At 42.3% G+C, this 11,650-nt stretch overlaps 2 protein-coding genes across 2 annotated transcripts in view; both read left to right on the forward strand.

The window, feature by feature from the left end:
- LOC129766951 (uncharacterized) overlaps window positions 1-9,806 on the forward strand; it is a 46,996-nt gene extending 37,190 nt beyond the window's left edge. The window contains exons 3-4 of the mRNA XM_055767549.1: window positions 5,453-5,672; window positions 6,373-9,806. Of these exons, the coding sequence (XP_055623524.1) occupies window positions 5,453-5,672; window positions 6,373-9,806 (3,654 nt within the window). The remainder of the gene's footprint in view (window positions 1-5,452; window positions 5,673-6,372) is intronic.
- A 26-nt stretch (window positions 9,807-9,832) lies between these two features.
- Window positions 9,833-11,161, forward strand: LOC129766952 (uncharacterized). Its single transcript, XM_055767550.1, has one exon. It carries the CDS (start codon window positions 9,833-9,835, stop codon window positions 11,159-11,161), a length of 1,329 nt encoding a protein of 442 aa, XP_055623525.1.
- The last annotated feature ends 489 nt before the right edge of the window (window positions 11,162-11,650 follow it).

Genomic DNA, 11,650 nt, shown 5'->3' on the forward strand with positions numbered 1-11,650 from the left:
TGGTTTTGGAAATGATCCTGGGTAGATTTTTTAAATCACATCACTTACCGCAGTGAATCCTGATTTTTCTTAACCATTCCCACTAACAAATATCCCTTTCATGATAAACGCTAGGGAACCACGCTATAGAGGCGACCCTTCTGGCGGCGAATATCATACTAACATTCCTTCCCTTCCCCTGGTGACTGTAAGGACGTGGCCGGCGTCGTTATTCACCATTTAAAGCTCGAATCACCGAAAATTGCACAACGAGAATGATTTGCTAGTCCCAAGCGTCATTCTGTGTGTTCTTTGTGCAATTTGGAAATAGTTTTAACGTTAATAATTATTTTAGCTCTCAACGAATTTATGCTGAAAGGGAAGTGGGCATATCCGAGCGTCTATTCACCATGGAGGTGCGGTTCAAAATAACGTTTGTTCCCCATGTCAGAGGCGGCTGATCACTGTCTTCGTGCCTGCGGGGAGTCTAAAAAGAGCTTTGCTCCCCGGGCCTCCGGCGGGACAGGAGGTTGGTGCAGGCCACGCAAGCCATCCGTAAAAAAACGCACAGGAAAATTTACTAAGAAATTCGGGACGTTACCCATAAATGATTGAAATTAACGAAAATTGGAAGAATACATATTTTCCTCTCGTGTTCCCGTGGCCGAGGTACAATATTTAAATGTCACTGCTAACCAGATAAACGCAAATCGATCGCTTGAAATGCAAATGCAGCATTCGTTCTACGGACAGTGTGTATATTGCAGTCTATGCTCCGCTATATTCTATTCATCTATTCATTGAATATAATCAAGTCATTCGCGATTTCAAATTACAGTATTCACAATTCATCAGTCATCTAGCTAGCGACCAGACGGCAGTGAGACTTTCGAAATGACCATTCTCACGGCCAAGTGTCTAATTTATTATTCCAAATTTGTTTTTTTTTTTAGACCAGAGGCGAATGAACTAATGAATTTTAATACCTAATTCAAATTATCATCATCATTAACATCATCATTCAAGTCCTCTCGCTCCATCTATCAGACAGCAGTCTTTTCAATGCAATTATCACACACAGCGGTTTTGCTCGATTCTAAGGAAGAATTAAAGATAAATATCGTACAGGATTGTGCATTTTTTTTCGGTGGAGTACCGCGGCGATTTGCATGCCGTCATATGAAGAGTCGCTCTGTTTTTTAGCTTCACATCATATTTGAATCTGTAATGAGGTGTAGGTTTAAAATTCCTAAAACGAGAGAGTTACGTTTGGGGAGCAAAGATTTTGATATGTTCAATCACTTCGAAAGATAAAAGGTGTATGAGAGATGCTGGTTACATATTTATCCGAAAACTAGTTTCAATTGCTCAAAACTGCTTTGAAATCAAACTATTGAAATCACAAAAAATTATAAATATGAGTAGGGAAGAGGGGGCACATTCGGACACATTTTTTTTTCTGCATGATATTTAATATTTTTTGTAAACTTAAAAACAATTCTGAATTCATCCTGGTTGTCATTTAGACATCAATACATCATATGAGCGTGTTAGAGGTGTGCGTTGATGCAATTACGAATGGTTTATTCGAATTTTTGAAAATTGCCTTTTTGTCCGAATGTGCCCCATGTGTGGGAGAAAGTTGCCAAAGTAAAATTTATCTGTGCTGCAGACGCAATGTTTTGCAGCATTGTCGTATTACCCAGTTGCTACCTCCGTTCCGTTCCTCTGTGAAATCATTTGAGCATTCAAAAGCCTTGTCCGGAAAAACCTTTCTTGTGAATGGATAGCAACCTGTCATTTTGAATCCAGCTAGGATATTACTCAGATTGAAAAAAGCATTATAAGCCGATGCAACTATGCCTGAAAGGTCGTGTAACGAAATAGTTTTTCCAGGATGGTTGGGTGACCAATCGCTCTGGGAAACTGAGAGCTTTTGCACGAAAGGGCCCATAACTGAAACATCCAGCGGTTGTAAGCGGTTTGTGACATAAGGTGGAAAAGATACATGAATTGTGCAATTTTCTCGGCAATATTTAATTGTTTCCAAAATGCAATGACTTTTTTGATTATTTTTTTATTATTTTAAAATTGATTCGTTTACGTTGCTTTTTGCAACCCTTTTTAAATATTTCAGAGCATTGAGAAACCGTTTTCCCGTTATGCAACCGTTAGTTGGAAAATTAGCAAAGACAATGGACCCAGTTGTTAGCCACCTGTGAGCTAGAATCATGAAAACGACTCTATTCGAAACTAGTTCGACAGCTCTTTCCATCTTATCTTCGTTGATGCTGGTTCTATCGGTTTTCTTTTTGTAGTTTCGAACCATCATTAGGTCTGAAAATAGATTGATGTTTGTTGGTAAACAACAGTCAGACACAAATTTTATGACGTATTAAACAGTATCCGAATGTGCCCAACCACCATCCGTAGACAAATCATAATTTTATCTAATAAATAGACCTTTATTTCCCCGTTGGATGCACGTTTTTTTATTTCGTAAGTAATAAACGACCAGGAGATGTCAAACCATAAGACAGCTGTTGGTGGGAGGGCTGTTAACTTACTTATATTTTTAGTTTGGTTGAAAATTGTACCACTCAATTTTTACGTTGTCCGAAGCTGCCACCGTCAGAAACTACCCCTCTTTCCCCTACCGTAAACCGGAGGCAAATTGATCACTATTTACAGAAAAATGTGAATATTTCTGAATATTTGTGTCAGATTTATATCCAATTATTTTTAAAATCAGTACTGGTGCCAAGGCTACAAAACGTAATGGAATGTTTTGTTCGAAAAAAAAATCCTGAGGCGTTAATTTGTAATATTTTTAGCGAAAATTTAAACATGTGTTAGAGGTGTGGGGGTGAAATTGATCAATCTATGTTTTTCGGGACTTTCTGGTGTCATATGCACAAAAATGTAAAGAAAATCAATTATTTTTTCTCCTAAGGTCATTTAAATGACAATTCAAGGGTTTGAGGATACAATATACATCCACCTAAAGGTGTGGTCATGCCTTTCCATAACTCGATTTAAACACTGATCTGCAGGTCATCCGGAGACCATGTTGGGATTCGGTTCTGGTCATTCGTGGTGCTTTTTTTTGTAAAATAGTTTTTTCTCACTTGTTTGAATAGTGATTACAAGTATTTGATTACTTATTCAACTCAACAAGTATTGGCTAGAAGTGAATTGATATGTTGAGCGTCTATAAATATTGTTTTGATGTGTTGAAAATATGTTTCTTTACCATAGTTAAATTATAAACGAAAATACTATTCAGAAAAAATATTAATTTTCTTGCCATCTAATAAGTGATTTGTTGAGAGACATTGACAAAAAGAATCTTCAGATGATTATTGAAAATGTCAGATTAAACAAGTTCATAATTAAATTGCATAATGCCTCTGAAAATTCATGTTTGTTTTACGTAATACGTTTGATCAATTTCACCCCGGTTATCAATTTGTCCCCGGATGACGGTACCTGCCTGAAAGTCTATCTTAGTCAAGATTTGTCGATGCATGTCGTTTGTTTTCAGTGAAAGTTCTTGAAATATTGCGTTCGCGCTGGTCAACATAAATTTCTTTTTTGCTAGGGTAAATGATCTTGGTTTGTCCAATTTGGGGTGTTTTTACGCAACTAGTAAATGCAAATCGAAGTTTCTTCATGAAAATCACACATAATCGATACGAGTTTGGGTTTGTTGAAAAGCCCCAAGTCTCTAGTTGCTAATACTACCATAAGGTGTTGAAATTATTCAAATTTTTATGTTTTTTAACGATTTTCCTTAAAGAAGAATTATGATCATGGTTTGACCACCTCTGATCATGGTTTGCCCAAAAAATGATCATGGTTTGTCCGGTTTTAAAAATCTCCATTTTTGAATGAAAACATTCGAATTCACAAGTAGATGTTGCATTTATCATTCCTTGAGTTTACTGTCATCATATTGATTCATTCATAATTTAGGCTTTCTTCAGAATATTGCCTTTTCTTGGGCATTTTAGAAGTGTTCACCTCAACACACTCAACACAGAGAAACTTTATTTCTGCTATCCGCAAAGGACACAATAAACAAACTGCAGCGCGCCAAGCGGTTGTCATAGAAATCATGTGGACAAAATAACATTATTGAATTGGACAACTCATGATTAGAATTGAGTTCATCAAAATGCGGTAATTCAATGGTTTAGCTATGTAAATCCGATACAAATGGTGAGCAAGCATGATGTTTACAATATTTATAAGTGTTGTAATCCAGAAAATATCTGAATACGTGCCAAATAATCATCTGGTGATCGATTAAAAGTTAGCTCGAATGAGGGGCGCATTCACACAAATAGAAGGTGTATTTTATAATCCTTTAAAACATGTGATTTCGTAAAAATATACTATCAAACTACTATAAATCATGTAAAAGGCAATTTCATTTATAAGTTTCTAAACATTCGAAGGCCTTATTTGACACAGGAGCGCTGAATTAGAGCATTCAAAAAAGTGGGCAAACCATGATCATATTTTCGACTGGACAAACCAAAATCATTTACCTTACTGTGTTGAACAATTTTTTTCACCATAGAATACGTCTTCAGAAGAGGCAAGAAGCAAGCATGGTGTAGAGCAGAATTGAAACAGAAGAGAAATATTAAACAGGATGTACGTTGTCAGTTCTAATACCGTGGGGATTGTACGAATTATTGATTCAAAGCGTTATCCTATTTGATAACGGTAGTGGGGGAAAAAATAATCGCCTGAAGCCGCACTGTGTGTAATACGAGAACAATGTCGCGATGCATACTGAGTGCGTTACGTGTATTCTTCTGAGTGCGTGTATTGTTCTCTCGAGAACAAGAATGAGTCATGAATCAACCATCTTCAGCTGGGCCTACAGAACAAAATCCAAAAACCTATGTTTCATTATTCTTGGTTGAAGGAAGAATTCAGGAGTGTGTTTGGATTTATTGGTGTTGTTGGAGATCTTACGTTAGAACATAAGAAAAATAGTGAACCATATTTGAATTGTATAACTCAGAATCCCACTACATATTGTGAACCAAACAATTTATAGCTAGCTTGAAATTAGTATGCTAATTCGTATCAACCGCATTTCCGTTTTCTATCTTTCTCCCACCCGATCGTTGCGCGGGAAACCGACGACGATCGAGGTCGATTACACGATAGGATAGAATTGTTCAGTTCTGGTCGATACGTTATCGAATAAAGTTATATTTTCGAAAGTGAGGTTTTATTAAAACATAATTGGACTTCGACGCTTTGACGCTCAGTATTAGATCCCGAAAAGGACTTCGTCCATCATAGCATCGGATTCCACCGTATTATCGTCCGTGTACGCCAGCAGTCGCCCAGGTTCGCCGTAACATTTTTTGGTGCCGAAACCCGGGACTGCCTGGTCATCATCATTCTCGACCGACCTGAGAGGTTAGCGTGGGTTGGCCTTGAACAATAGACATCGCTGTTCAAAGGAGTTTCGCTGCTGCTGTTGCTGCTATTGCTGCTGCTGCTGCTATTTCCACGGAATCTACAGGCGGAACATCACACTGCCAAGGCAGTCTTCTCGATCTGGACGTCTAGACGGGACACGGAATTCTTCACCACGTGGTCGCTGACGAACAAGGAACGCAGGTTTAGTCAAGAGCACCCAGGTAACCTATATCGAATAGGAGCAGGTGAGTGGACCAAGCTTTCTATTGTGAAAATAAAGCGAGATTGTGTGAAATAAACGAGGACATCGAAATGATATCAAAAAAGGTTAAGAAGATGATTCTGCGTAGGAATAACATCGTTGGTTCCGCTAAATTGCTGAAAGCGTTTGACGTGAATTTTGTATTTGATCGCGATTTCCCTCAACTGAAGTTTCGTCTTGAAAAACTAGATGAGCTGTGGGAGAAATTCAATGAGGTTCAGGCGGAAATTGAATTAGACGAGGACTTAACCGACGACTTAGCTGAAATTCGAGCTTCGTTCGAGACTGAATACTTCGAACTGAAAGGGTCTTTGGCGAGAAAACTCGAAATTGTTACCGAGCGCACTGACCGACCTCCCGCTTCGCCTGGTGTTCCACCTGCATACGCTTCCTCTGTTCGTCTCCTTGAACTGAAAATTCCTGAGTTCAGTGGAAACTTTGATGATTGGATGAATTTCCACGACCTTTTTACTACTCTCGTCCACACAAATTCCCATCTTTCATCGGTACAGAAATTTCAGTACCTGAAAGCTGTGCTGAAAGGAGAAGCTTTACGTCTCATTCAATCGCTTACTGTTTCATCCACTAACTATACAATCGCATGGGATCTGTTGAGGAAGAGATTTGACAACAAGAATCTGCTGATCAAGAACATTTTTCGGCACTGTTATCTACTTCCTCAGTACGTAAAGAATCGTCAGTTGCTCTATCCAACTTAGCTGACGAGTTCGAAAAGTACATCAATGTGCTCAACAAATTGGAAGATTCCAACAATCATTGGAATTCTTTCCTTGTAGAGCTGCTAAGCAGTAAGCTCGACCCGACAACGCAGAAGGAATGGGAACAACAGCTCGATGAAACTGAACGACCAACGTACCAAACATTAGTTGAGTTTGTTCAGAAACGCGCACGAATTCTACAATCACTAACGCTCTCCCAGATTTCGAACCAAGTGAACAAATCCGAATCAAAGCACGAGTTAAAACCTGTCAGAAGTAAAACCTCCTCGTATCACACTACAAATAGTTTCCCGAAGTGTATCATGTACAAGAATTCACACATATTATCCCAATGTGACGATTTTAAGAAACTTTCGCCACAACAACGTTTCGATGTGGCCAAGCGCCACGGCCTCTGCTTAAATTGTTTGAAGGCGTCACATTTGATGAAAAATTGTTCAGCTGGTTCGTGTCGAACATGCAGCAGACGATATCACACACTGTTGCATCTGAATTCACAGTCTTCGGATGCTGTCGCTCAATCTGAATCTGTGGCAGCACAGGTCGGCCAATATTCACAACTCTCACAATCGGCCACGGTTGTCGAAGCGCCACCGTCGGTTACGTGCATTGCCGATCAATGTCACGTGGTCCCTCGGGTTACGGGACTAGCCCCGTCGCCGTCGGATGGGCTTGTTAATCGCTCTTTTTCGTACGTACCTTCGTCGGGTACGCAGTCTACACCGTCATGCTCAGCCCGCTCTTCCTCGCAAGTGACTAATTGCCAATCCGTCACTCCAAACCAATCGTTCGTTTCGAAAGGCAGCACATCTGCTGTCTTTATGCTCACAGCGTATATCAAAGTTAGACACGCTGATGGCACTTATCTCTTCGCCAGAGCACTGTTGGACTGCGCATCCGAAGCCAATTTCGTTACCGAAGAACTAGCCCAAAAGCTTTGCTCAAAGCGCAAGCTCGCAGACATAGATGTTTACGGCATCAGTCAATCGGTCAAGAAAGTGAAACACCAAACAACTATTACAGTTGCCTCTCGCTTTGGATCATACAGTACTAGTATAGACTGTCTGATACTACCTACGTTAACTCGGATTTTACCTACTGCCAATGTAGATATATCGAAATGGGTTATTCCTCGCCACCTCCCTCTCGCAGACCCTAAATTTAATATCGCTCACGATGTAGACATAATCATCGGTATAAGGAATTTCTTCTCGATCTTAGAAAATGAGCAGATCACACTGGGCGATAGCATGCCGGTGTTGCGCAAAACGGTGTTCGGATATGTTGTCGCAGGAGAAGCATCGGTTCACCATAGTCCTGTGGTAGTTTGCAACGCATCAACTGTTGAAAACTTGACGTCAGCAGTTCATAAATTCTGGCAGGTGGAGAGTTTTGAGAAGGGAAAGGCATTCTCCCTCGAGGAACAGCATTGCGAGGAAGCATTTTTGAATACGCATTATAGAGCCGCTGACGGTCGGTACGTGGTACGTCTGCCGATTCGTAAGGAGTTGTTGTGTCCTCTGGGAGCGTCATATTCGGTTGCGAAACGCAGATTCCTGACCATCGAGAGGAAACTAATAAAAGATCCTACGCTCCAGGTAGAATACTCACAATTCATGACCGAGTACATTTCGTTGGGACACATGGAACAAATTGAACCAGATATGTCGAAACCACACTTTTATCTTCCTCATCATGCTATACAACGTCCCGAGAGCACTACTACAAAGACGAGAGTAGTGTTCGACGCCTCGTGTCGAAGCTCCAACAATCTATCGTTAAACGACCTCTGCTATATTGGACCCACAGTTCAACCACCGCTACTGTCTACACTTCTCAACTTTCGGTTGCCGAAGCACGCAATAACTGCCGACGTGGAGAAGATGTATCGGCAAGTTCTCATCCACGAAGAAGACCGTGCGCTGCAGCTGATCTTGTGGAGAGAGAACCCGAAGGATCAACTGAAAACGTATCGTTTGAAAACAGTGACTTATGGCACTGCTCCTGCTCCGTACCTCGCCACCCGCGTGTTAAACAAATTGGCCGAGGATGAAGCCGAAAATTACCCGTTGGCTGCTGCGAAAGTGCTGAGTTCTTTCTATGTGGACGATTATCTTTCGGGAGATGACGATGAGCAACGCCTGATAGAAACAAATAATCAGCTGATAAATCTGCTTCGTTGTGGAGGGTTCAATTTGCGAAAGTGGTGTAGTAATAACCCCAACATTCTCTCACACATCCCCGAATCACTTCGAGATACTCGAACAGAGTTGGAAATCAACAAGTCAGGATCGGTGAAGGCACTCGGCCTCCTCTGGCACCCCCTTCCCGATCACTTTAGTTTCAACGTTCCAAAATTTTCATCGTCGGAAACGATCACAAAACGTTTAATGCTCTCAGAGATGTCGCGCCTTTTCGATCCGATGGGGTTAGTCGGAGCAGCTATCGTCAGCGCGAAGATCCTTCTGCAATTAATGTGGTCGAAAAACTTTGACTGGAACCAAGAAGTTCCAAAAGAATTTCAAGATTGGTGGATCCAATATCGGTCCGAGATTCAGACACTCGCTGTTTTAAAAATTCCTCGCCGTGTTATGGTGGATAATCCTCGGGTACTTGAATTTCACATCTTTTCAGACGCATCCGACAAGGCCTATGGATGTTGCGTCTATCTCAAATCTATCAATTCAATGGGAGAACGCAAATGCAATTTACTCATTTCAAAGTCTCGCGTCAGCCCACTCAGCAAACTATCAACTCCTCGGCTCGAGCTTTGTGCCGCTGTGCTCGCTGCGCAACTGGCCGAGTTTGTACTGGACGCCACAAAGATTAATTGCCCAGTAACGTACTGGACGGATTCGACAATAGTACTTCACTGGCTGGCATCGTCATCATCTTCGTGGAAAGTGTTTGTGTCGAATAGAATCGCCGAAATACATCGGCTCACCCGAGGTAGTATTTGGCGCCACGTTCCAACCACCGATAACCCTGCTGATCGAGTCTCACGAGGCATTCTCCCATCTCGCTTAATTGATAACGATTTGTGGTGGCATGGACCTCCGTTCCTACTCGAGGATGAGTCAAGCTGGCCGCCGAACAATATAGCGCTCTCGCCGTTACACTTACAGGCTCGAGAGACAGAAGCCAGACAAATAGTGTCCATGATAACCACCATTACAACTTCATTGCTTTCGGAATTGATCGAACGACAGTCTCTTCTTTCTCCTCTGCTACGCAAGGTCGCTTGGATTCACCAATTTAGTCACAACGCCCGCGCGAGAGAAGCCCGAAATCACCATCGTGGCCCACTTACTGCCACAGAGATTGATATCGCATTGAAAACTTTGATTAAAGTCGCTCAAAAGGAATACTTTTGCTAGGTCATCAAGGTCCTGCACGAAAGGAAATGACATTTAAATCGCCGTTGAAAAAGCTTAATCCTTTCCTCGATTCAGAAGGTTTGCTGAGGATATTTGGACGTCTACAAAATCTGGATGCTCCTTTCGATACAAAATATCCCATAATTCTTCCATCGAAAGCGCATCTAACGTTCCTGATTGCGAAGGCGACCCACTTTAGAATGCTGCATAGCGGACCTCAACTACTACTAGCCACCTTGAGACAGCGTTTTTGGCCAATCAGAGGACGAGACCTCGCTACGAAGATCGTCAGAGAGTGCATGGTTTGTTTTCGATGTAAACCCAAAAGCATCTGCCAGATCATGGGACCACTACCAGCTGTTCGTCTTACGCCTTCGCGTCCGTTCGTTAGTAGTGGCGTCGACTATTGCGGACCGTTTTCTGTTCGTCCACCGAACCGTCGAGGTTCGTCAATGAAAATATTCGTCGCAATTTTCATTTGTATGTGGTCGAAAGCAGTGTATATTGACATGGTCTACAGTCTCACGACTACCGCCTTCGTGAACGTTCTTATTCGTTTCTTGTCGCGGCACGGTAGTGTAGCTCATATTTATTGCGATAACGCGCGGACGTTCGTCGGAGCAAACCGCGTGCTCCAGGAATATCGTCGCGAGTTCAACGCGATGCATTGCTCCGAGAAACTCGCTTCGCATTGTGCTGACAATGGAATAACCTTTCATTTCAACCCTGCACGATCACCCCACTTTGGAGGCCTATGGGAGGCCTCCGTCAAGACCTTCAAATATCACCTCTACCGTATAATGAAGGATTCGCTGCTGATCATCGATGACTTCCACACGCTCATCACCCAGATACAAGGAGTGATGAACTCTCGTCCGTTGATGCCCTTGTCCTCCGATCCGGCGGACGTGATTGCCCTAACGCCTGCGCACTTTCTTGTGGGAGAGCCAATCAATTCGCTCCCGCAACCAGATTTGTGTGACTTTCCTGACAACCGTCTTAACTCATTCCAGACAATGCAGAAACGTTTCCAGCACTTCTGGAAGGCTTGGTCGCGCGACTACATCGGCCAACTGCAGAACCGCCAGAAATGGCCAGTGGTCCATCCTGATGTCGACGTAGGCACACTCGTTCTGCTGAAGAAGGAGTCAACACCACCCATGAAATGGAACCTTGGACGGGTGGAACAAATTTTCCCAGGAAAAGACGGACACGTGCGTGTGGTCCAGGTCCGGACCGCACAAGGTACTTACCGACGAGCCATTACAGAGGTGTGCCCACTCCCTATCGAGCAGCCTCGCACCCAAGACATCAGCGCTACAGTTCCTGCAGATGCACCACCGACCACCCACTAAGCAAGGAGACGCTTGGTGGTTAGTTGAAAGTGGCTTTCAACGGGGCCCGGCATGTTGGAGATCTTACGTTAGAACATAAGAAAAATAGTGAACCATATTTAATTGTATAACTCAGAATCCCACTACATATTGTGAACCAAACAATTTATAGCTAGCTTGAAATTAGTATGCTAATTCGTATCAACCGCATTTCCGTTTTTTATCTTTCTCCCACCCGATCGTTGCGCGGGAAACCGACGACGATCGAGGTCGATTACACGATAGGATAGAATTGTTCAGTTCTGGTCGATACGTTATCGAATAAAGTTATATTTTCGAAAGTGAGGTTTTATTAAAACATAATTGGACTTCGACGCTTTGACGCTCAGTATTAGATCCCGAAAAGGACTTCGTCCATCATAGCATCGGATTCCACCGTATTATCGTCCGTGTACGCCAGCAGTCGCCCAGGTTCGCCGTAACAGGTGTAATGATGTTGTTTTGAATTGT

Source organism: Toxorhynchites rutilus, chromosome 2 (genome assembly GCF_029784135.1).
Source record: "Toxorhynchites rutilus septentrionalis strain SRP chromosome 2, ASM2978413v1, whole genome shotgun sequence".
Taxonomy (NCBI): domain Eukaryota; kingdom Metazoa; phylum Arthropoda; class Insecta; order Diptera; family Culicidae; genus Toxorhynchites; species Toxorhynchites rutilus.

Excerpts from the sequence above, each read along its gene's own strand:
- LOC129766952 (XM_055767550.1), top strand. The coding sequence starts at position 9,833 with ATGACATTTAAATCGCCGTTGAAAAAGCTTAATCCTTTCCTCGATTCA.